Consider the following 25,037-nt stretch of genomic DNA (forward strand, 5'->3'; position numbering starts at 1 on the left):
GCCGGTATTTGTTTCAATGCAAGTTGTTCGCTGGGTCTAGTTGTCCGGTTGCCATTTGAATGTCAATGAAAGAACCACATAATCAAGACTTATCCTTTAACGATGTAAACACATTCAAGTCAATTTATTTTATTTCCCGGAACTGGATTTTAAGCATTTTTTTCCAGTTTTTAGGTAACTCACTCATATAACGAATTAGACATTTTACGCATAGGCATGACCTTGGACTTCTGGAGATGTGGACTGCGAACAGAAGCAAAAATTCGTATCTCCGAAGAAACTGTTTGTGTTATTCCAAATAAGCTCGTCATAGGACCACCAAATCTTGTTGAATAGATGAACTTGGCCAAGTTTGAGCCCAAACTCAGGAGATATGTCCAGAGTTATGTTGCAAATACCACATTAAATTCGAATTTTCGTCCTGCTCTTCGTCAGCTACGTAAGCTTTTGACAATATGACTTTGAAACAAACTTTACAAGTAAATGATATAAAAATGACCTGCCTATAATTGAAGAAATCTACATTTGTTATTTTGTTGCTTTATGTCAAATAATGGCTCGGAATCGCTGTGACCAAAATTCAAGGGGAAGCACGTTTGCAGTTCATATTCCTAGAAGTTCGTTACATGACCAACACCAGCTAACAAAGTAATGAATGAACCCATATCTATGGCTCATGTGAATGGGTATTGATCTGGCAATTGTTTAGCATATCGGTGAATCGTCTCTACTATACTTGAAAAGCCAAACAAGAGCGAAGCCAATTCTCCTGCAGCCATTCTAGCCAGGCATAAGGGGAGATTGCCGCTGCCCAAGCAGGTCAACATATCAATGCATGGAGAGAAAAACGGCAGGAAGACGAAGCTCACTTGATATTGGGATCGATGAAAACTGGTTTTGGCCTGAAATACAACTGCATTGAAATAATTTTTGATGCAACCCAATGAAAAACAAAAAAACGTGTTGGCATGGTAAGTGACTTGATAGCTTTCTTTTGTCGGAGATTAATATAGGTCGAGAACGTCACATTTGAAGGTGTTCGTCTCCTTTGGAAAGGGTCACCCTGAAGTCGGGCCATCGTTGACTGTGAAGTCAAGTCTTTTCAGTCACAACTTTATAAGAGATGATCAAGTGTTGCTATAATTTGCGCGGTCCCGTCGAAAGCACGTTTGTGATGGCCATCTCATGACTTGAGATGTAGGAACGAGATTTTGAAATTACTCTCTAAGGCCAAATTCCTGTACTTTTACCCTGTCGAAAGATATTGATGGCTGGAAAATGATCATGTGATTGGCAAGGAGTGTATTAACTTCTGATTGATATTTTTTTTGTATTTTTAATTAATGTCCGATAGACAGTCTCAATGGTAAATGTACTTGAAACACGAGTTTTGGGGATTTGTCAATTCTACATTTAAATACCAATCTGACGAGAATGTAGCGTATAACTTTCATTGTTGTAACGCAGGGAGTAGAAAAATCTGCTAGATTGATAATCCGTTAAGGTGCACGGATTCGAATCCCCAGGCTGGCTAATGCCAAATGTCTTATAGCAATATTTCATTAAGGATGTCTCTGGTTATTGCCAATATCAAACAATGTAATCCCAACGAACAGAAATAACGATAATCTAGCCATAGAGGGCACTTTAACGCGGAGTTCCTCACCTGCCATCTAACGGTCAGATGGGGAGTTCTCCAACATTGTAGTTTTTAATTTAAAAAATTGCAATGGGGGCAGGCAGGCCGGCCAGCCAGCTCAACAACCAGTAGTGCTCGCACTAGCCAATTTTTTTGGCTGGGCTAATTTGCCCATGGCCACACTTGTGTAACTCAGTCCTTAAATTGAAGGAAAATTACATCGGTATAATTTGTGAAGACAGTAAAGAAGGCATGCTTTTGTTGGTTTAACCATCACTTGATGACACAGAATACAAGAAAAAAACAGCATTGATTTTGTTTGAGGGTGTGCCCAATTAGCTCTCTGAAGCATAACGTATTTCAGGAAAGTAACCATTTGACGGGTTACGATGGTAATGTTTTTTTTGAAACTGATGATCTCAAATTCGGATGCCAATTCTCACTGGATTATGGCCAAATGGCCACTAGGAAACAAATATGCCGAAGCCAATCGCATCCTAACTGGTATCCGCTGCCCCAAGCCAATGGAAGCCTCTAGCTCTGCCCATGGGTGGGCAATGACATATTTGGCCGATGATAACGCAATTTTTGACCTAAAATCAGTGCCTGTCTCCGGCCACCCTGCCTGCTGAAACGGGCCAAACTGCATCATCGTCAAACTTTCCACGATCTTCACCCGCACGAACTCCATCAGCCCGCCCATCCCTCGCCTCCAGCCCCCTTACACGCCCATCTCCAGTCTCTGAGAGGGGTTCGTCTTTTACGCTGGGGCTCGTTCCACGCCCACCCACGCCCATTGACTGGCCCAGACAGGCTCGCGCGCTCGTTCGACTGGCTCCAATGCGCTGGTCCGCCTTCCATGCCTAAAATCGAGAAACGCCCCTCTTTGGGCCTGGCCGGCACGGGGGGCGTATCATCCTCCTCTTCGTCCACGCTTGAAGCGCCCACCGATCACGGGCTGACCGCACCGGCCTCCGATGCGGCCACGCCGCCCGGCCCACCCTCGCCACCGGTCAGTAGCCTGGGTCCGACTTGGCCGGCCATGGGCGGGCCACTGCGGTCCGGTGGGCGGATCTTGGGCGGGGGCATGATCTCGTCGGACGAGGAGGACGAGAACCGTGAAATGGTGGGCGGTTGTTGCGTGTGCTCGGATGAACGCGGATGGGATGAGAACCCCTTGGTGTATTGCGATGGCCTTGGATGCAATGTGGCTGTTCATCAAGGTAAGAAGCACCCTCCACTGAACCACTCACCCACCCACCCTTCTTCATGAGGAGGGGGACCCTGACGGAGCCGCGCCTGCCACGGGCTGGCTCCATCCCACGAGGACGAGTAAGAAACACTGTCTTAGTTAGTGATATGGTTGCGGCAATGAGACACTGGGTTAAGCCGCACACACAATTGGGTTTGAAATGAGCAATTATTGTATCCAAAGATCGGGTTCAAGATCTGCTTGAGGCAGCTTAGGCGTGATCGTCAAGGTTGTGGAGTAACAAGTACGTAAAATCTGCCTCCTGAAAGTATGAATGTAGCCCATATCATAACGATGTAATATAAGTAAGTTTTCATTCCCATCAGTATCTGGCCGGTTTTTTTTTTAATTTCAATTATGGTCAACCTCGTTGTCTCCTGTTTGTCATGTCCAATCCTGCCCTTAAAAGGGTCCATGATCGAATATCATAGCTCAGTAAATAGGGCTAGGCCGGACGAATGTGGGTTGGCAATTCATATGTAGATGATTTTGTTCCATCATAGATCGAAACCAGTGATTTGACCGATAAACTATAATCCGTTCTCTTGTGCGGGCCAAATGGACTGAATTCGACATGCCAGCTGGACCACGTGCTATTATGCCAAGTTTGACCCAACGCTGAACTCGGCCTTATTTATTATACTTATAGGCGGAAAGGGGAATACCGGAGATTTCAGAGGCGCAAGGCATGGGTAGTCCAGGGAAAAGTTTTAGAGAACTTATCGTAGGATTAATTGAAATTCTGAAGTACTGATCAATAAAAGTGTGATTTCCCCACCTTTGAGCAGGACTGCCCTCCCTTTCATTGGATCAATAGTTGTAACTCTTATTGTCATAAGATGCTTCAGGACTCGTGCCATTGAGTTTCAGCAAACTCAGGCTCAGCTCATTTGTCCCCATGAAACACAACTGAAAATGAGGCCCACAAGTCTTGTACAATTTTTCGTCTACCGCGGTTTTTTTGGGATGATATTTTATTTATGCTCGACCAGTATTTTCCTCTCCCCACTAATTTTGACCTTTTTCCATACAAACCTGATTATTTTTTTTTCATAATAATCGGCATCATTCATTTTAGCGTGTTATGGCATTGTATCCGTGCCCACTGGCCCTTGGTTCTGCCGCAAATGTGAATCGCAAGAACGATCTGCCCGTGTGGTAAGTGTACCAATCAATGTAAGTGGGGTGGATCGGATCCAATTATTCACCCGCATTATTGTGCTCTTCTAGCGATGCGAACTCTGTCCTAGCCGTGAAGGTGCGCTCAAGCGCACGGATACCAACAGCTGGGCGCACGTTGTGTGCGCTTTGTACATTCCAGAAGTCAGATTTGGCAATGTGTCCACCATGGAGCCCATCGTGCTCGGGTTGATTCCCCAAGACCGGTTCCTAAAGGTGAGTGAATTTCCCAATAATCATTTATTGATTTATTTTTATTTTTATTTTTATCTTCATATATACACATGTGAAACTGGCGAAGCGGAGGTTTCGAGTTTGAGTTTGGAAAGCTTCAACGTGATTGCCAGATTTTATTCCTCGTTAGTCCGTCCTAAACATTGGCTTACCAGTAAAAGATGGACCAATGAAACGGCGATAATATTGAATATTCTATGTACTTGGAAACCTGCTTCGACTCTGAAATGTGTGGCTTAATGATTTAGACTGGCACTTGATCGAATTCATCTCCACTGGTCGACTAACGAACGAGTTATATTCACTTGCTCGCTCTCTTTGCCTCTGGTTTTCAGGTGTGCTACTTGTGCGAGAAACAAGGTCGGGAATCCAAGGCTGCCACGGGAGCGTGCATGCAATGTAACCGAGCCGGTTGCAAACAGAGCTTCCACGTGACTTGTGCTCAGAGTGCGGGATTTCTTTGCGAAGAGGCCGGCAACTACATGGACAATGTGAAATATTGTGGATACTGTGAATATCATTACCAGAGAATTGTGAGTATAGTTACTTGAGACGGGATGTTCCGTTGGGTGGGCAGATAACCATTCTCGTTTTTCTAGAATAAGAAAATCGTCAAGACCATTCCGGCCTTCAAGCCTGTAAAGAATCCCGTACGTGAGGGTCAGAGTCCGGATTCGAGTCCCGAGAAAGCGTTCAAAGACTTGAAGGCCTCGAGTTCGTTGTCAACGACAGGTCTCCTTCCACCTACCTCTTCAGCGGCGGGCAGCTCAAACACTTCTTCTTCCTCCACCACCACCGCGTCTGCGATGTCGTCTAGTGTGGCCACTGCTGCTTACAGAAAGGGGAAGAAAGGTCGAAAATCTAGTTCCGAGGTCAAGATCGAAGCCGCCAAGTTTGTGATCGACTCCTCGTCGTCGTCCTCGAATCATGAGGACTCTTCCAAGGAGGCCTTACACTCCAACCATCACCACCATCATCATCAACAACAGCAACCAAACCATCATCATCATCACCACCCCCATCACCACTACTCGTCCTCATCGCATCGACCAGGGGGCGATCCCAATGGGCGAAGTGGAACAATGATGGGTCCAAGCCGATCCAAAGGAGAGGCCAAGGAGACCTCGACTCTGACCTCGACCTCAGGGGGTCCTGCCAGATCGGAGGATTCTCGACCAAGCTCCAGAGAGTCTCCTCAGGAGAAGCAACCGGTTATATTGAAATTCGGGAAGCAGGATAATGGGCAGTACTACAAAAAAGACGTGTCCTCTTCGTCATCCAGCTCGAGTTCTTCCAAGAAGGACAAGGATCGAGACAAGTATCGAAGTAGTAAAGACAAGAGATCTCATCATCGCGAGGATCGCGCTCACGAAGCCGATTCCTCGGGTCGTGTCACGCCCACATCAAATTCCAATTCCAACCCGCACAAGCCCATGGACAAATCGGACAAAAGCAGTGCAAGGAAAGGCGAGACCTCAACAGCAACTACATCAACTACATCAACTACAACAACTACAACAACCACATCCTCATCATCATCAGAAACCGCGGCCGTCAAAGTCGAGGCCATGGAGGTGGACTCTGCTGACGCGGCCCTGTCGGCCATCAAAACCACCTCGTGCTCAGTGAGTCTAGACAAGTCCAAAGTGGACATGAAGCTCTTGGCGGCCAGCTCCGGGGTCAATGGTGGCCTCACCTCCACCGCGCCCACCACCACAACGAAAAGTGAAGTGCAGATAACACCCATCAGCGTGGCCAGTACGACCAAAGTAGAGGCTGACACGAGCTCCTCGAAGAAAGACGCCAACAGCAGTGTGATAGAGACCATTAAACAGCGAGGCAGTGATGTGTACGCCATGATGCCGGATGACGAGGATGTCAAACCCGAGCCTCTAAGCCTCCTCACCTCGAAAGTCAATTCCGACACGGACTCGGGAGTGACGATGACCTCAGTGCAGGCCACAGCCATGCCATCCTCGGGGTCCGGGTCGAACAACGCCAACCCTCTAGAGAGTGGGCCTGCCAAAGCCATGGATGCCTCCACTTCCAGTGGAGCGGTGTCCAGCTCGGCGGGCCAATCGGGTCCGAGTAATGGAGGACGAGTCACCATTGAACAAGTGGCTATTAATAAGAAAGACGACACCAGGTAAGAAGCGTTGGATGATGGGTTTGGACTTTGGATTAGGGACAGTGAGAGTGTGACGGTGGAATGAATCTGAATTGGAGAGCATTGGGAGAGGGTTTCGCATGGACTCCTCATACTCAAGTCTGATCAAAGACCGAGTACCCCTCCATCATTGAGATGCCCTTGACACTTCAGACAACTTCGATGAGGCGAGGCGAATTGACTTCTGTTTTCTGACGTGGATCCTTAGGAATGGGAATGAACATTTTGGCTAAGTCAAAACTGGGAGCTGATGAATTTTTAGTCTGCCACTGGGTGTGAATCATTTCTTAAATGAAATACCTATGGTAGAAGAGAAAAACAACAGGTTTAAATTTCGAATTGCCTTCAGGCGTTCAATGAGATTGGATATGTTTAAGAGATGCGAGTCTATTTATATGATGGACTTTCAAAAAACAGAAAACGTTTCTAAAGATGTGAACCAGTGCCCACAGATGAGTAGAGAAATAAAGCGCTAAAATTTACTGAAAATACAAAAAAAATCACACTGTAAATTTGTTGAAAAAAAAATTAAAAAAAGTTGTGTTTTTTTTTTACTATTTTCTTTGTTTTGGAAGGATTTAAATCATTACATTAAGTATATCGAGTGCGTTTGTTGAACTGCAAAGCCCCAATCAAAATGTTCCATGCAAGCTTTAGGCAAAAAGAGCAAGATGTAAAGGCGCTGGTGTAAATCGTGGTAAGGTATGGCCTAAATCATAATGCACAATATCGCAATAAAAGCGAAATGTGGAGTTGTTACAGAAACATCTTTTTTTTCATCACGCGATGTTTTCAAATCGGCCAATTGTTTGTCTCCTCATTCATGAACGTCGTTTTGTATCTTCAAAATGGAATCCGAATAGTGCGGTTGAGAAAAAAATCATGCTAAGGATTAATCATAATTTGATGGAGGTATAGATTTTAGAAATGTTGGCATTGGCAGCAAATTTGGTCCAAGGAAGACGTCTTTAATCCAGGTAAAATCCTGGATCAAGTTCGAATAGTGGATTTTTTGTTCAACCTCAAAGCCCTGTTCTATGCACTTGCTCGTAAATAATCCAAAGTAAATCGACTTCCTTTTCAAATGTTTTGAAAGAATCAAACACGCCAAAAGGACAGAGTTCTGTCCATTTGTACTTTCCCATTTTTTCTGAACCCGAATTTCTTCGGAAGTCATTCCTACCAAACTTTTGGTTATTGAAAGCTTTTCCAATCGGTGAATTGAATTAAAACGTTTCATATGTGAAAGCCCTCCTTCATTCACTTTTCTCCAGAAGCGATTCGTGCTCGGAATAGTGTCTTTTTTGATTTACAAACACTTTTATTTGCACATGTTGATTGTGCGATAAGAGGAAGCTCATTCTGACTGCGATTTTTGTTCTCCGACTGATCTTTCTTATCTTCACTCTATTCACAAACTCATCTATTCGTGATATGTTGTTGGGGAAATTGTGAGCTCCAAAGTGCAGTCTACCATGTGCTAATGTAGAGTGCACAGGTAAGGAGGAAAAAGTGCTCCAAAATTCCTTCATTACATCATTTACTCGAATCCTGATCGCCCTGGGAAGCTGCCACTCATGCTCCGGGTAAGTGCGAGTGCACTCAGACGCCAGTTGCAAGTTGCAATACATGATCATCGGGTAGAGCAGCAGGTCTCTCCAACCCCGGGTAACCAACCACCTTCCTTCTCCCTGCAAATCTTTCCTCCCTCCTTCCCTCCTTCCCTGCCTTCTTTCCCGCCTCACTTCTATCTCCGTACATCCCACCCATCCCACCCTCTTCCTTCCTTCCTTCCTTTTTCCTCTGAAACCCTAGTGGTTCAAAGTCAAGAAAGCCCCAGCTTCTCGCCAGTCCCACTTCCAGTGAGTTGGGTACGGTGCACGCTCATTTCATAGAACACTATCCCCAAGTGGTGAAATAGTTGGTGGGAGAAAGGACCTACTGGCGGCGATGCTTGTCGGGCCAATGTTCTACCTGTAATAATGGTTACAAGTTAACTTGTCAGATGTTTGCCCCGGGTCTATGTAGATTATGCATTTGGAAGGGAATCAATCTGAGTTAGGAATTTGTGATCGATTACTTGAGAGTGAGCACATTTTTGCGTACTAGCAGTACTAGCTAGATTAGTAATGTTGACAAATACCTGAAATAAGACACTTCTGCTAGTTCGACAAAAGATGGAGGTAGAATCAAGGAAAAGACAATGTGAATCTAGAAGGTTTTTGCTAAGAATGCACTTTTTGCCACATTTGATGACCACTTGTCCAAAGACATTCTTATTCCATATACTTGCCCTTCCACAATCATAATATGAAGATAATTCGTTCAAAAATTAAACTGGACGAAAACCCAATTGAGGCCTTATGTTTAATCATAAAGCTCCTTTTTATTTATTGCCATTGCATGCCACTTTAAATCATTTCTTTCTGAGTAGAGGATCATGGCTGCAAATCCCCTTCTGTGCTTTTGCTAACTAAAAGATGTCTCCGCAGGCATTGGTTTACTCCTAGAGGCAAAAGCCACAGGTCGCAATCAGTTAAAAATACTCTTCCTTTGGTCATCAGTATCAATAAATTAACGTCAGAACGTTTGGAATGGGACCAAATCTCCACCATCATGTGTACAATACTGACGCCTCTTTATGGATCTTCTCTGTGGCGAGGTCTCTCTCTCTCTCTCTCTGTGTTGTACTCTGTGTCTGTCAGGAGAGAAGGAGAGTGAAAGAAGGCGATTGCCGGCGGGTTACATGGCTCATTTCGAGCTTGCCCCTCTCTCCAGAGAAATCTTGGAAGGATCGGAAGGGATTGGCTGGAAAGGCAAATGGAATGTGTCATTATTCGTGTGTTTAGCTGGATCGAGTCGAAAGAGCAGAAATGCAGGAATGATGTTCCGGAGAGTCCACCACCGTGACAGCTATCTTGGACCGACGAAGCTGCTCTCATCAAGGAAAAGGATATACTCTCTGAGTCGTCCAAGTACATTGTTGCAGTATTCGCTCTTACATCAAGTCCACTTGTTTGGCTCAGGTTCAATACACGAGTTGTGAAGTTATGTGAACCCTCGATCCACTCACTGTTCAAGGATCTATTTCCATCCACACTAACAAAGTACCTGTAACGCCATGATTGATTTAGACCTCAGGTGAAAAGTGAAGCTCGTGCACCTTCACCTTCACACCCGCTTTAACTGGGGACACATTTGACGTTTTTCTTTCAGTCCGCCATTGGGAAAACTTCCGAGGATGAGTGCATCTGGCAAAAGGATCGGTCGGCCTCCGAAGAAAGGCATGCATGTGGCCACGAATCCCATGTCCCAACTGACCTCTTCATCGGGATCCACGCCAATATCCCAAAGAACCGGATCGCCGGATGGGGAAGGCAATGTCAAGAAGAAGCGAAAATCGCCCCATAAAAAGTAAGACACATTTGTTTTAGGGGTGCTGTCAAGGTTTGAATGTGTTCATCTAGTCTTGAATTGGGGAAAGTTTTAAAGTCGATATCATGGATTGTCTATTTATAGGCATTCAACTAGTTTTCGTCAACATAGCGAGAAACATTTGTTTATCGGTATACTCTTCATGACAAAAGAGCCACTTGTGAGCTATTGACACTTCCGGAAAGTGAATATTGACAACTTCATCCTTCCTCTGGCCTGGCATGAGGTTGAATACGTGTCGTTGATTAATTTTAACACTTGCTAGTGTTAGTTGAGCCCTGCATTTACCTGCCTACTATCCGTGTCATTGTTACAGACCTGTTAATGGCACTGACAGTCCTTCGTGGATGCTCGGAGCCACTTTGAACATGAACTCTCCTATGTCCAAGGAGATGAATCTGGCCCTGTTGGATGAGATGAAGGTCCATTCGATGTACGATAGTTCAAAGGATAAGCATTACGTCGGTGTCCCCTTGCTTGGAAAGAAGGTATGGATGGTACCAAGGGAAAGTTAGCCTTGTTAGCTAGTTTCTAATGATCTTATTTTGGGTAAATTGTAGGCCTCTTCTACCACATCCTCGGGTTCGTCTCAGACGCATAACGCAAGTGATATGCTCAATGCTGGCAAATCTCAGCCTCAGACTTTGGAGGAACTTCTCGAGCGACAATGGGAGCAAGGGAGCCAGTTCCTAATGGAACAGGCGAGCCACTTTGACAGTAAGTACATAATGAGAAAAACAGTTAAAACGTCACCGAAAGCGAATAACATTCCGATGATTGACTTCCAGTTGCCTCACTTCTGTCCTCACTGCATCAGCTCAAGGAAGAGAACGTTGATTTGGAGGATTCCGTTGATAAGCTTGTACAAAGAAGGGATCATCTCTTGGCGGTGCGGGCTCGGCTCCTGGCCCTGTCTTCATTATCCAATACCAACAATTCAGCCCCGCCCACGCCGGAAAAAGTTGCACCCCCACGAGCCGGACCCCATCAGAATGGACCTTCGACCCATGCCAATCGCAGTGAAGGAAGCACCCCTCACGTGTCTCCTCGGAATCATGCATCCTCTGCCACCGTGTCGCCTGTCTCCATTCAGAGAGCGCCGGCTAATATGGGTGGAGCCATGACGGCTCATCCTGCTTCGCTTCCACCTCCCTCGTCGCCTCGTCTCTCGCAACAGCACTTACCTCCACCCCCTCCCTCGGCCTCGCCAAGGGAGCATCAGCGATCATCCGTTCCGCCCCAGCAATTGCCCAGTCCTCGGGATTCGCGTATTTCCCCGAGGGGTACGCCCATGGAGAATGGGTTGGACTATCATTCGGCACAACCTCAGCATCACATGGCACCGTCGCATTATTCCCACCGAGGGGCTCCGCCCGGGCGAATAGATGTACCGCCATCTGGCCCACCCACATCCCATGCCATGAATGACCGAATGCCGCCCATGTCACAAGCCCATCTTTTGGCCGTTGCAACCACTGCGTCAAGGATGAGTTCTCACCCGGCACCTCCCCCTCGGCAATCCACGTACCCTCCCCCTGGCGTGGGGCAGCAGCACAACTCACGCTCAATGCCGACCCATGGAATGGCACCGCACCCCTCAATGATGCGAGGCCCGTCGCAACATCCTCCCATGCCCAGCCATTACGGCCCTCCCCCCGGGTCCCATGGCGGGAGTCAGCCTGGTGCCCCCTCTGGTTATCAGATGATCTCTCCTCCCCCCTCTCACGGAGGACCCCCACCAGGTTCCATGGTAACCCTGGACCGCACTTCCCAACAACCCATGAGGAACCCTCCTCCTTCTCATCATGGTTCCACCATGCGCATGGATAAGAGGTGACCAGGAATGGATCCTGTGCCGCCTTTCAAAAATCGTCACTTGTCCTCTTTCTTCCCAGGGGAGGGACACTTCCCCTTGTATCCATGAGATTTCGTGTCATGACCATTGGCCAAGAATAAATGTTCTGCCCGCCATGTTACATGATCATCCGAATGAAACGACAAGTGCCAATGCTCGAGGTCCTGCAAGCACCCCCTACCCGTGCTCGCAGTCAGCCTCTCTCACTCATCAAGATGGTTACCAGCCACTCACTGTGTCCCCTGATTTCTTTAAAGGAGGAGAGGCCAGAATAGGTCAGAATGATTGGACAGGTCTCCAAGAATTGCTCAATTCGCCATCAAAAGTATTACACCTGCCTTTTAGCCTGGCAAAAGCGTTTTATATTTGATAAATTTCAGGCGACACCCGTGCTACTTTTTCAGTACCGTATGGGTCGTCGAAGCAACTTTACTTTTCACTCAAGAACGATCGCCCAAAAATGGATAAGACTGATTAACCATACCCCTCTATCTCCCTGCCCTATCCCCCTTCAGATCACCCCAACATTCTCACTCACCAACACCTCGGATCCCAATGGCATTACGAAACTTTTCCCATTCTGACCTCTGACGCCATCCTGTATAAACATGATTGAGTACATTACCACTTCTAGCCTGTTTGATGACCTCTGACCTCTCTAGCTTGCGAGTGAATAGAAATGTAGTCCGCTCAACTCGCGTCATCAACAACGCCTGCCGCTCCTGTTGACTACTTTGAGTCTATTTTGTTAATGAAGTACTGTACGTCCAGAGTCTCTGATCATCATCACCTTTCTAGCCATGAATTCATTCTTCCTTCCAGTAATTGATTAGATTTTGGACTAATAAAATGAACCAATCGCCTAATCGCTGACAAATGTTTAATGACAACCGACAATTCAAGAGCAATTCAAGAGCATTCCAAGTGACTTTCAATATCCTTCATAACGCGCAGGACCAACTCCTCGTGCCAAGGTCGTCCCACCACTTGGACGTTTAGCGACATTCCCAAGGCACCTTTGGTCCCCTCTTTGATCCACCCGTAAACGCTGTCCTTTTCATGGCCCGGATAATCCTCCAGAGCTTCTTGATCCTTCTCATTCTCTTTGGACACCTAGCAATTCCAAATAACAAGTTAGAGCACAGCTGTCGAATTAAAATTTGTTGCTCATAGTTGTCCTTACCGGAATAGAGCCAGCTGGAAAGTTGAGGACATTGTACACGCAGGTGTAGGAAGCGGCAGGAAGTTCCCAAGCAGGATAGCCAATGGGTTGAGCCGGCATGGCCAACCCTGGGGCAATCACCACGTCAATCCCCTGTCGGTCCCATTCCCGTAGAATGTGTTCGGTAAGTTCTAAGCGGTAGTTGTTCAGTTCCCAAAGTTCGGCTGAGCGCCAACTATGTTCGTTTGCGGTCAACATGTTAGCAGACATTGGCGACATGAAGGACACGAGGGAAGACAACTTCTGTCTGAGCCACAGAGGTATCCTGAACGAGTAATACCCCGGGGCCCACGCGGTCCAGTCGATCTCCGAATTCTTGACGAGATTCAGCGTGGACTCTCCATTATCTGCCCCGACTAATTGGGTGTACAAAGCCCCCACCTTGGCCAAACCAGGTGGGCAAAACCTGACAATGGTGTGACCTTGGTCTTGTAAGACCGTTATGGCCTCACGAACAGCCCGTCTCATACCTGGGGTGGCTTCCATGAAGCCATCAAAGTCATACCTGAGGGTCAGACAAGGCACAGATATTTTAAGAGGAGTGATAATGTACGTACATTTGGAGCAATATGACCACTTACCACCCGATCCGTAGGAGTTGCCCAGTTCTAGACCGAGACTCATTCCAACTTATGGGACAGAATCTGGCGTCTCTTGAGATCAGGGAAATCTTGTCCTCTCGAAGAATTTGCTGAAGGCAATCTTCGATGGAGGCCGCTGACCGAGCCATCAAACCCAAACTGTTTAAAACACCCACTACGCCCACAAGACCTCCGTCTAGGGCTTGGCCAGACGATGGGATCCTTCCAGCCGTGGGTTTCAGTGAAGTTATTCCACAAAAGAGGGCTGGGATACGGACACTACCTCCTAAATCCGAGCCAAAGCCCATTACAGAACCCCCTCCGCTAATGAGAGCCCCTTCGCCCCCTGAAGATCCCCCAGGAGATCTGGTGAGGTCATTGGGGTTCAAAGTTTGTCCAAAAATCGGATTACTGCAATCAAACGACAAGCACGTCTGAGGTAGATTGGTGCGGCAGAACGGAACTGCCCCCAAATGTTTCAGAATGCGGACTAGTTCGGCGTCGCGAGCACTTGGCGCCCGAATACTCCCCGGCACGCCCACAGTGCAGTCTTCGGCTTCCAAGTGAATATGCTCCTGAAAAATCAAGGGCAGTGTCAACCTTTTGTGGTATTTTTTCATTAACTATCATTGTGGTTAACCTTCAAACTGAAAGGCATGCCATGAAGTGGTCCACGAGCTTCCTTGGGCAACGAATCGAGACCTTTGGCCCGAGTGATTGCGTCACCAATGAAGGTGGTAACGCAGTTGGTATCTCTATGGACCTCAATGGCTTTGGCTTGGAAGGCCTCCAGTACCTCAACCGAGGTAAGCTCCCCATCTTGGAGCTTTTGTCTCAACACCGGGAAGTCCAAAGCTATAATATCCCCCTGACGGGTAGACAGTGATGGGAAGGCCTCCTGAATCCTTTGGATAGCCTTCAATCGTTGACGTTGGAGTTCCTTGACCCGTTTCCGCAAACGCTTTCTTAAGAAGAAAATCTTGGTCTGATGTGCCAGGTAGTAGATCCCAAGGGCCACGCCCATAGAGGCCCCTCTACAAAAAAAATGAGTTAATGTGCGCTTGGTGGCAAAAGTGTTCCGATTCTCATTTATCTTCAGCATAGGCTTTTTTCGGTCAATAGCGTGTATCAAATATCAAGAGCAATCTGATATGATTGATAAATCAAGTTATATGTGCAACTATTCAGATATGGTGAGATATCTTGTGTCCCTTAACCTTTGAACTCAAGATTCATTCATTGCTGACTTACAATATCTTAACATCATTTTTGGTGATAGAGTTCAAACAATCGGAGATGTAGGCGCAGAGCAATTCGGATTGGGCTTGAATAGCTTCCATTTGAAGTGATGTCGAACGCAAATTGGTGAATATCCCACTGAGCAAGCGTATCAATGTTTTCAGCAACTATCACGAAGCCATGTCCATGGAGAACTTTACTGCTACAGATGATGAGAGAGAAAGAGACACTAAAAGTATTGCACTCGGAAACAGGGTGACTCCGCCAATCCAGCAGAGCTAGCAGAGTGTGAGGAGGCTTGTTCAAAGAGCATCAATCATGTTGGCAGTTCTAAGCGTACAATATTCGTACCAATGACTGAATAGAGCTCAATTTCAAAGCACATGATGAAGTCCTTGCAGAGGTTTTGCGTTATCATTACGGAAGCTCATGTTGTGCTTATAAAGCTGCAAGAACATACAAAAAGCATCCCCTTTGAAGTTTGAATATGAAAGAAATGATAAGTAAGACAATAGTAATAACTATGTAAGGAACTAGGTGAAGAAATCAGCACCATTTGCAGAACAATATTTTTCGGAATAGTTCTAATTTGAGGTTCCAATCGCTGAGATAGTTGAGCCGTTTGTTCATAATTAGGGAGGAAATTAACTGTGTTAAAGGTACGAGTAGGTTTCTGATTTTAGATACTTTTAGCATTTTGCCATTCAGGTATTTCATTGAGGATTTAAACAAACCTTTTGTTGTCGATTCTTTTTGACGCATTTTTGTAACAAAACGTTGTGGAATTAAAGTCACAAAAATATGGTCCTGAAAAACTTGAAAGTATTTGTTGTTTTGTAAAGGGACTTTAATTGATCGATAAAATAATAAGCAATGAAAAGCTAAAGATTCTATCAATCGAAAAAGAGTTATTATTTGACTCGTACAAAACATGTTCGTATGTCGAGCAAAAATTCGAGATTGTTTTACTAACCGGTTTTCTTCGTTATCGCTAACTTCAACTCTTTCTAAAATCCGAGCCGTCAAACTTCTGGAAATTCTACTCGACGTGGAAACAACATATTTTGTCGGAGCCTTGTTATTACTAATAAATATCAAGGCAGGTTGGAATTTTCTACGTCTTGAAAGTACATTTTTTTGTATTATTGCATGTTCCACAAATAAATTCAGTAACAATGAAAGTTCAGTTGGTTTTTCGCTTCAACTTGACTTCACTTATTGTTAGGAAGTTTGTTTGGAGTATCAAGGACTCTTGAACTTTCCTTGAGCTAAGGAAATTTCGCAGCAAAATAAGCAGGAATCAATTATTTATTGAAATGAAATATTGAGAAAGATCCGCCAATAAGTATTTGTAGGAAATTGTGTGGGTTGAGACCAACTTCTCAATATTTTGCTTCCAGAAGTTTTAGACCATCGAGAAAATTGTTTGAGAATAAATAAAAAACAAATTTATTATTATATATCATACGCTATGACGTTGGGAGATCCTGTTTAAAATTGTCTGAACAAAAGCAATCCTTGATGGCATTTCAAAGTAGTTAAATTCTGTGGAAAAATTTCAAATTGGCATGAGACAACAAACGTTGACATTTGGTCCATTTTTTTCCACAATCCTTTGGTTCTTCTTTTTAGTGCTATAATTTTTCTTTTTTTAATCGTGTATTTGCAATAACGTATGTTGCTCTGCCTCTCAATGTTAAAATATCGTTTAACACGCTTAATCAAACCCTACACGTGATCACGAAGATTCGGTCCCTCGACACTTCAAAGGAATTACTTTTAGTTTTGGCGTGTTTTTGATTGGCCTCTTTGTCTTTCCGAAAGCGCAACATTTTCCTTGGAAAATGTAAGACATCATTGATGGGATTGTCAGGTTTACATGTCCATAACGATTGAAACATGGTGTGGAGTCAAATAGCGGATCAAGAACCCCGAAGAAACGGACAGAATGATTACTTCCTTAGGGACATCAGCAGCTTTAAATTAGTTGGCTTTTCACCAGGCTAATGAAGTCGACATTGCGTCCCTTTCCTTAGCTGATAACTTTGCTGCCTCACATTTAAATTGCTTTTGCTATAATAATGAATGCTCAAATTAAAGAAAATGAAATGTCTCGTTTGGATTTTATCTTGGCTCTACTCAATATTTTCTTCACACAAATGTAGTAAAAGAACAGATAAGTTAAAACCAAGTATGGAATGTATATTTCTGCGATGGACCGGTCTTTCCTCAACTAGACTTTGTTCAAGAGAGCGTTGAAGAATGTACTGTAAATAGACACCTAGAGCTGCCATTTATGGACTTGAGGATGACATCTAAGAAGGAAGAGGGCATGCCAGAGTCCTCTAAAGCTGGCAAGCTCAAATCCAAGGTGACTGTAAGATTGGAGCAAAGGCTAAGAGTCCACCAACATCCTTCAATGATTGAGTGACCAAAGGAAAGTAAGGGGAACAGAAGTGTTTTTACCTCAATGGGAAATATGTGTGGTGCATCTTCCTTGCCAGTAACATCAGTCATTGGTTGCTAAATCCTAGATCATTTTCTAGTTTGCGAAGATATTAGTCACTTTTTCTCGCTCCTCTGACTAGTTGATATCAATCTTTTTTTGTTTTCATGAGAGGCAAGCCTCTTTGGGAAGGGGTTGAGAAAAATATTTTCTTCTGAGTTTTTATTTTTCCAAGCTGTATTTGGGAGTGATTCAGAAAAATGCTTTCGAACAATGTCCTTTACATTTCCAGGTGTTGAAATGACAAAACACTTCTCTAGTATGTTTTCTTTTCCATTGAGGTAAAATAATGTACGTATTCTTTTTGGCTTTTATTTAGCTTTAAGGATGTTTCTAGAATAAAACATAATTATTATTTTGGCACCCAGTCTGAGCTGGTTTGGTGTTAAAGCCTCGCAATAAGTAAGCTTATATTTTTCCATTTTTTAGATCAAAACTTTTGATCAGTATTACAAAAACGATTTTCATCATTAGACACAGGTCTTTCAAGACAATGGCATGAACAGGCGTCTGAATATATGCTGGTAGAAGCATCTACCTCAATCGATGTTGGTTTCTAGGATTCCTTCAAATGGAACATTTTCCCAATAACTAATTATTGGATGTTGTGGCAAGAGGGCCGAAAATCTGCAAATTGCTATCATTATATTACTAATGAGGCTCTAATGCCCTAATACCTGTGGTCTAAAAAGTGAAAGCTTGAGGTCCTACAATGCGTGAAAGAAGATCCATTCATTGTCCTGTTTTTGTGGAGGCTAACTTAGTTTCAAATGCGTTCTAAAGTAACATAACCGTTAATAAACATTATTGGAAATTGTAAGAGCCTAAGTAGATTGTATTCACTTCAATCATATATATCAAAATTTTTGGGAGCGCTGGGATATTCTGGATTTCGTGGTGTGATCTTCTGAATGTGGTCCAAACCTTCGTACATGTTCCAGGAGAGCGTGTTCAAAGGCGTTACTCGGATACTGGATGGCTTCCTTTCCGGGCTCTTTTTCACTGCAAAAGGGATGCTTCCTGCGTTATACCACTTTAAAAAGCCAGGTTTTTTTTTATAACAAACTTACTTCGGGCAAAACAAGGGCAAGTTCTCTGACAACACCATCCACAAAAGCAGCAACAACAGCACCAGCAGCATCCACTGACGACGAGTAGTAAAATCAATAGGAGCGCCAAAGCCAAAAAGCAATACACCACTGAAATTAGAAACTAGAATGAAAGGTCTTTTTCAATCTTTAGATTATGATGCACACTGTTTATTAGAATGAAAAGAAATTTGACGTTTATGATCATCGTATTTGTTCAAACTCAGATAAAGTTGTTTAAATATTGCTATTAAATATCAACACAATCTACCGCTTTTAGCCATGAATAATTTACATAATCGGATTGAGCGCTTTTCTTGTCTCCTAAAAATGCTCTAAAACATTAGGCATGGCCCAAACATGACCCAAAATTGTCCTTCCCAGAAGAGGCAATTTCAGGTCTGGCAGTGTTGTGGGTTTTAAGATTTGGGCATGAAATTTCAACTTAATTTTTTATTAACAGCCACGGAACTCGTCACCTTCAATGAAATTTTGCCCCATGATGTCCTGATTTCAAAAAGTACCCTCATATGTCTCGGCATTTTTTTGGGCAAGATATGGCCTGGACTTCCCCTGACCAGGCAAATTTTCCTCTACAAAACAATGATCTGATCAATGGTACAATACAGTACATGATCCGATGTATCAAAGGGACAGTTGAGAAATTTGTTAAACCACCATGAGGCACTTCTACGTAAGAAAAGTATAAATAATCATCATGAATTAGATGATCAATATATTGTGATTGAAATGTCGCTTTAAGCTTCCATAAAAATACCAAATCCAGGTGGTTATAAGTCATGGTATACAACACTGAGAGTCTATTCTCCAAATTTACATCAAATGTATTGTAATTTCCTATAAAGTTCTAAAGAGTGGTATGTTTTTAGCCTTGTGAATTTTTAATCGAAGCTGGAGTTCGATAAGGCAATATCATCAAGGTCGTTTTGTATGGTTTGGTAAGGTTGAAAAGTGCCAAGACATGTTAAGGCATTATCCTCAAAATCTTGTAAAGCTTTTTTATCACCATGACATCTCCAGCATCTCACTTGAAAGGTAATGTTTTTGTCCTCTGCTTCCTTTCTGTGTAATGGTCTTTAAATTTTTCAAACCTACCCGAACTATTATAGTAGTGAGATATTATTGCAATTGAACTTGCTTAATCGATCTTTACCTTATTACGGCCTCAAAATCTTAATCACGTTACAAGGAAGGCCGGCTTTAACTCGTTAAATAAAGATTAATTCAAGATTCAAGCCGCAAACAATACCTTCAAATCTAAAATGGTTCCGGTTCAGTCAAAATTCTTTTCATACATCACCTTTAAGCATATTTTTTCAAGGGCTCAACATTAATCACACACAACAAAAATTTACAAAGTTAAAAACTCAATGATTCAAGTCAAGTTTTGAAAAGTGAGGCAAAGTAAAAAATGTCACTAACCGGGTGGGGTGTTGCAAAAGTGGAAATTGATACAGGCATCCTCCCGGATCTTGGTGCATCCAAACTCGGGTCTCTTTTTGGAACAATACAAAGACTTGGATGGATCACAGATACTGTACAGAAAAGGGAGAGTGGCGTTGTAGCACTGTAAAAGTATGTAAAGTATTAAATACTCAGAATTATAAAAAAAAAATAACGTCAAGGCAAGGCGTCACTTACGTATTGAAATGGCTGATCCGGGGTCAAGACCAGGATTTGTCGAGAGAGTTGCATGTTTCTCCCACCTTTTTTATTACGACCTCATCGAAACCAAATCGTTCCCACTGAGCTCTCAAGAGCAACTACTTGCACGTGGAATGAGAGACGGTCGTCATGAATCATAAACTTTAATGGAAACGACTCCGAATACACACATATCTCTCTCTGTCTCTCTCTTTTCGACGGCCTTTGTCGTTGGAAAGCAGGAACGATTCGATGATGCGGGCTAACATTTCATGACGAACTCGAGAACGGTTTGATGCATGAGCCACAGCGTAGATGGCATCGAGTCCAATGAGGTTGCTGGCCTTGAAACACTTTAGATACCAGGAGCTAAGAGCCAAAATAAAAAAAGCGAAAACAAAAGGACAACGGAAGCAGGTACAGGTAATGACTGGGTGACAACATGGATGTATTTCGATTATTCTCGAGGAGAGATTTTGAGCCAGATCTCGGTTTCGGGCTTGGTGACAAGGCCGTATTTGGGTTCGACAAAGTAGTCAGTTTCGAAGGCTGGCGTCAACTTGAACTTCCGGATTAGGTGGGACACGACCACAAAGGTCTCGGAAAAAGCGAATTTATGGCCCGGGCATTTTCGAGTCCCAACGCCAAAGGGTGAAAAAGCCAGGCCGTTCCGCTTTTTGGTGGCCTCGGGGGAAAATCGATCCGGATCAAATCTAGAATTATAAGCAATGCTGACATGTTTGCGGTTGGACACATTCCATGAGCATACTGTAGACTCAGGAGCATTTGTTAAGTGGTAATTTAGCACATGATGAAACGTTTTTAAATCCACAAAAGCTGGGATCAATATTGTTTTCAAACCCATTACCAATTAAATTTGCTAGGGGTATTTTCCCAAGGCGCTTATTCCCAAGACAGTATTACCTCTACTATGAATATTCTCCCCAATCTTAAAAGAAGGGACAAGTTTTGACAAAGAAATCAAATCGATAACAATAACATACAATCATTTAACTAATAAGCTAGTTAGTTTTTGTTAATTCCTGCCCACATATACCGTTGAACCCATGAAAATCCAATCTTGAACGTACTTATTTGGCTCTTTAAAAGTCTTGGGATCCTGCAGGGTGACCCCAATCGCCTGGACAATGGCAGTATTGGGTGGGATGCGATAGCCACCAATCTTGAGATCCTTGGTTTCATCGATGCGAGCAGCCATTGGAATCATGGCACTGCTCCGTATGGCCTCATCCACTACCTGACCCAGATACCTGAAAAGTACTTAACCCAGTCAGCTGACTCATGAGCAGGGCTGATCACCACAGGCTAATGCATTTTTTATTCAATTTTGGCTATCTTCTTGCATTATTTTGTTTATTTGCATTTTTTTTGCATTCTTTGACGTTTTGTTTAACGTCGACTTTTTAAAATTTATAATGTAAGTTTTGAAAACAAATTTGCCAAACAATTTTTCCTTTTTAACCACTTTCAAAGATTTTTTTGCTTGTTGTGCTTCAAATGAAATTCTTATGATTTCACTTCTGAAAAAACTTTTAAGATTACATACAGGGTGGGTCAGTGAATTTGCTGCAGTTTTAAATGACGTCGAGTAGCAACTGTCCAAGGTATAGCCGTGAAATTCGTTATAAATCATTACAATATACCTGTTTACATTGGCTGGAGCTCCAAAAACAACAAAGAATTCGTTTTTATGGAAAGTTGGAAAAGGCATTCATCCTTATGATAACCCACACACAAAATGAAAATACCGAGATGATTCAGGGCTTTCAAATTACCAGAGAGGCGCGTGAGAAGCATTATTAAGGATCTTGTTGACTCTCTATATATATGACTTTTAAGCCATAGCCAAGAGAACGTCCCATTTTGGGTTCCGGATTTTAGTCAGGGACAATAAATTCATCTGGAGGGTCCCAAAATTGGTTAATATTGATCCAGTTTCTCCACGCATTGCGGAATATGCAATTATAAAAGAAATTGAGCATCGGTTCAATCATCTCTGAGCAACCGCATGTTTAGAATGGATTCCAATTGGGACAAAATTCACTGACGTACCCTGTATAAGAAGTATTGCTTTCATTTATCTTTTTAATTTTCGCCTTCATTTTAATTGCTCTTTTTTGAGCAACCTTGCTCATTAGTCATAAGTAGGGGTCGGAGATAAAGCTTGTTTTGAGGTCCAGAGGTAATTCCAGATGTTTAGATACGAATAAGTAAGCAGAACTGAGGCTAATGTGCATAGAGCCCCTGCTGTAGGGAAATAAATTTCCCGATATTTAGACTCATTGACCATGGATGACTCACTTGAGCTCTTTGATGTCTTTGTCATGGATTTTTGGGTTGTCTTTATCCAGTTTGTTGAAAACCTTTTCAACTTCTTTGGCGACTTTCTCCTGGATCTCGGGATGAATGGCTAGATAGTAAAGTGTCCATGTCAGGAGATTGCCTGTTGAATGGAACCCTTCCACGACAAAGGCAATGATGTCGCACATGATTTCCTCATCATCGGCTGAATTCATCAAAAGGGTGTCCAACAACGGTGCACTTGGCACCAATTGGTCATCCGCTCGATTTCTGGGAGTACATACAATCACACATAACAATGCCTCAAGAGACCAGAGTCAAAAGCTCGGAAAGGCTTACCGGGCATTCCTTTGGGCTGAAATGATTTGGGCGACCTTAGTTTGGAAGGATGTCAAGTTCTTTTGGAACATTTTCCCTCTGGTGTTGCCCTTTTCATCGACAGTGAGGTCACCATTGATCACGGCCTCTAAATCAGCCATAACCTAGACGAAAAGATCAGTAAATAAGAATAGCGAAATCTCAAAATAATCTAATATTTGATAGCTAATATGGGTCCAAGATTTTTTTTCTTTCCTTACCGATTCATAGAGTTGCTGAAACTCCATTGTATTGGCATCAACTTTGAAATACGCGCCCAATTGAGAAGAGGTCAGGAGGCGGATGGCCAAAGCCATCATGTAATCATGGAGAGGAATGTGATCGTCTTTGGGAATGTTTTGCCAATTTTCCACCAATTCCAGGGAAATCTAATAGAATTGAAGAACTCATATTTTCCCAAAGAAGGCTGAATGGGTTTATATCTGTTTCGAACTGATGTGAAGTAACAATAGAATTGAGAGCGCTTCTAGAGCCCTTTTATCATTAAAGTCAAACATAATTAAAAATGTATTTTAAGTACCGTCACGAGAACGTCAAGATTGGAGAGGAAATATTTGTTTTTAAGTGATGAAGTCGAAACTCTTTGCGAAATATCGGTTTCGGTTTTGCCCCACGAAACCGAAAGGGAAAATCGAAAAGTGAGCAAATCAAATCAAATGTGAATCTTTTGCAGACTATAAATACTAACATGCTATTCGTGGTCTTTCTGAGGACTGTATTTTCAAAACCCAAAAGCTCAAAGTTGCAGTTTGGCTCGTCACTTAAAGATTTTATATGGCAATCCTTTCCGTTCTAGTCACTTAAAAGTGCTCTTTCCTTCCTTATAAAAACGTGAGAAGCCAAAGCGCAAACAAATATAGCTGAGTTGGTTCAAAAATGTCAATCGGTTTCGGTGGTCAAAACAGCTTCGTCCCATCACTAATATTGTGAAATGAACCGCACCTTGTTGAATTCGGGCAGAAATCGGGTGCAATTCTTGGCCGAAAATGTATCCGAAAGAAGGCGATGACGACCCAGTCCAGCTGTGCCATTCAACGAACGGACAGATCTTGTTCCCACCAAAGGTTCCAGGGCCGCAAAAATGCTGCCTGAACAGTCCAAATATGACATTCCGATCAAAACACATGCTCGGATTTTTTTCTTTTAGCTAACTCACGGGGTCGGTCGGTTAATGGGACCACTTCCTTGAAGAGCTTCCATGCTCCTAAACTAACGCAAAATTGGGATCCGTACCAGAAGGAAGCAATGGACCCAAATTTATCGTGAAGGTCCACCAAAAACTCATGAAAGCTCCCTGCTTGTGTGATATCGGGAATGTTGCCCAATCTAAATCAATCCAAGGATAGGTTATTGAGTGTTCCAAGGTTACTGCTGAAGCCTTCTGTGCCTCACTTGTCATCCGAAGGCTCCAAACCAGGAACGGAACATTGCTTCTTGCCAACCTAGGAGAGAGATAATAAGTACGATTCTTGAGATAAAAGACAATCAAACTGTGTTTTGAAATACCGGTGGAACCAGGTATATGGTGAAGCAAACCAATCCCAGTATGAAAACCACGGCAAAGATCACAAAAGTGATCAACATGATGAGTGCTTGTTGTGCACGCTTGAACGGGGTGCTAATAATAGAAATGCAACCCCGCTGATCTATGAACACACATGGAGGGAGACTTTCTAATCCGTAGAAGCTCTAGCAAAGATCACTTCTCTTCAGTGTATCTAGTGTATCTAGCTCCAATTCAGCTGGGCAAGAAGTGACCTGGATAGTCCAGCAGCGCCCTCTATGTCATTCAGATGCTAGATATGGATGTACACGGTGGTTATATTTTCTGGTTAGGTGTTTGCTCCAATGCCAAAAGACATCTAGATATGTTTTTCTTTGTCCAAGAAGTAAAAGTAACAACTTTTGTGAAGTACACATGTTTGAAAGTAGCTCTGATAAGTGTGTTAAATCACTCAAAGCCCATTAAAATGCATCGTTGTCAAAAACGTAGTCCATCAGTATTGAACGTACTCTTATTTATGTATTGACTTAAAATTTCATAAACTTCTATTAAGCACATGCTTACTTATTACAACTTGAAGGTTGCGTTTTACGCCTTAAAAGATCGAAAAATGGCCTAATTATGTTTCCAGTTATTCCCAAGGAATATGATTGTCGTTTGCAATGACACGGCAAGAAATAATATTTCTGTATTTTGCTTAAGGTGTTTTTAAAAGCAAAAAGTAGCAAAAAATGTCACTTAAAACTTACAAAACATGCAAAACTGCCTTTC

The 25,037-nt window shown here is 43.3% G+C and overlaps 4 protein-coding genes and 1 long non-coding RNA gene across 6 annotated transcripts; 1 reads left to right on the forward strand and 4 right to left on the reverse strand.

Moving 5' to 3' along the window:
* The first annotated feature begins 2,161 nt into the window (after positions 1 to 2,161).
* On the forward strand, positions 2,162 to 12,627 carry LOC131882705 (protein AF-10-like). Its single transcript, XM_059229943.1, has 9 exons — positions 2,162 to 2,862; positions 3,970 to 4,049; positions 4,122 to 4,286; positions 4,640 to 4,837; positions 4,904 to 6,450; positions 9,688 to 9,885; positions 10,223 to 10,394; positions 10,467 to 10,623; positions 10,695 to 12,627. The coding sequence occupies exons 1-9, from the start codon at positions 2,499 to 2,501 to the stop codon at positions 11,741 to 11,743; spliced, it is 3,930 nt and encodes a 1,309-aa protein (XP_059085926.1). The 5' UTR covers positions 2,162 to 2,498; the 3' UTR covers positions 11,744 to 12,627.
* Positions 3,908 to 5,191, reverse strand: LOC131882723 (uncharacterized). Its single transcript, XR_009373524.1, has 3 exons — positions 5,053 to 5,191; positions 4,852 to 4,940; positions 3,908 to 4,782 (listed from the first exon to the last, which is right to left on the reverse strand). It is a non-coding gene; the product is annotated as an uncharacterized LOC131882723 (long non-coding RNA).
* On the reverse strand, positions 12,627 to 15,081 carry LOC131882709 (fatty-acid amide hydrolase 1-like). Its single transcript, XM_059229946.1, has 5 exons — positions 14,816 to 15,081; positions 14,205 to 14,598; positions 13,565 to 14,139; positions 12,945 to 13,488; positions 12,627 to 12,874 (listed from the first exon to the last, which is right to left on the reverse strand). Exons 1-5 carry the CDS (start codon positions 14,902 to 14,904, stop codon positions 12,671 to 12,673), a joined length of 1,806 nt encoding a protein of 601 aa, XP_059085929.1. The 5' UTR covers positions 14,905 to 15,081; the 3' UTR covers positions 12,627 to 12,670.
* Positions 15,082 to 18,123: 3,042 nt separating this feature from the next.
* LOC131882720 (uncharacterized) lies at positions 18,124 to 20,350 on the reverse strand. 2 transcript variants are annotated; one of them, XM_059229960.1, is made up of 5 exons: positions 20,254 to 20,271; positions 20,060 to 20,184; positions 19,841 to 19,985; positions 18,380 to 18,508; positions 18,124 to 18,311 (listed from the first exon to the last, which is right to left on the reverse strand). In XM_059229960.1, the coding sequence occupies exons 2-5, from the start codon at positions 20,111 to 20,113 to the stop codon at positions 18,154 to 18,156; spliced, it is 486 nt and encodes a 161-aa protein (XP_059085943.1). In that variant the 5' UTR covers positions 20,114 to 20,184; positions 20,254 to 20,271; the 3' UTR covers positions 18,124 to 18,153. The 2 variants fall into 2 exon arrangements, with proteins under 2 accessions (XP_059085943.1, XP_059085942.1); XM_059229959.1 differs by having other exon boundaries at positions 20,060 to 20,350.
* Positions 20,351 to 20,489: 139 nt separating this feature from the next.
* On the reverse strand, positions 20,490 to 24,729 carry LOC131882712 (cytochrome P450 20A1-like). Its single transcript, XM_059229950.1, has 9 exons — positions 24,269 to 24,729; positions 24,155 to 24,204; positions 23,919 to 24,088; positions 23,705 to 23,850; positions 22,963 to 23,130; positions 22,724 to 22,866; positions 22,385 to 22,654; positions 21,154 to 21,333; positions 20,490 to 20,775 (listed from the first exon to the last, which is right to left on the reverse strand). The coding sequence occupies exons 1-9, from the start codon at positions 24,344 to 24,346 to the stop codon at positions 20,520 to 20,522; spliced, it is 1,461 nt and encodes a 486-aa protein (XP_059085933.1). The 5' UTR covers positions 24,347 to 24,729; the 3' UTR covers positions 20,490 to 20,519.
* Between the last annotated feature and the right edge of the window lie 308 nt (positions 24,730 to 25,037).

Source organism: Tigriopus californicus, chromosome 6 (assembly GCF_007210705.1).
Source record: "Tigriopus californicus strain San Diego chromosome 6, Tcal_SD_v2.1, whole genome shotgun sequence".
NCBI classification, from domain to species: domain Eukaryota; kingdom Metazoa; phylum Arthropoda; class Copepoda; order Harpacticoida; family Harpacticidae; genus Tigriopus; species Tigriopus californicus.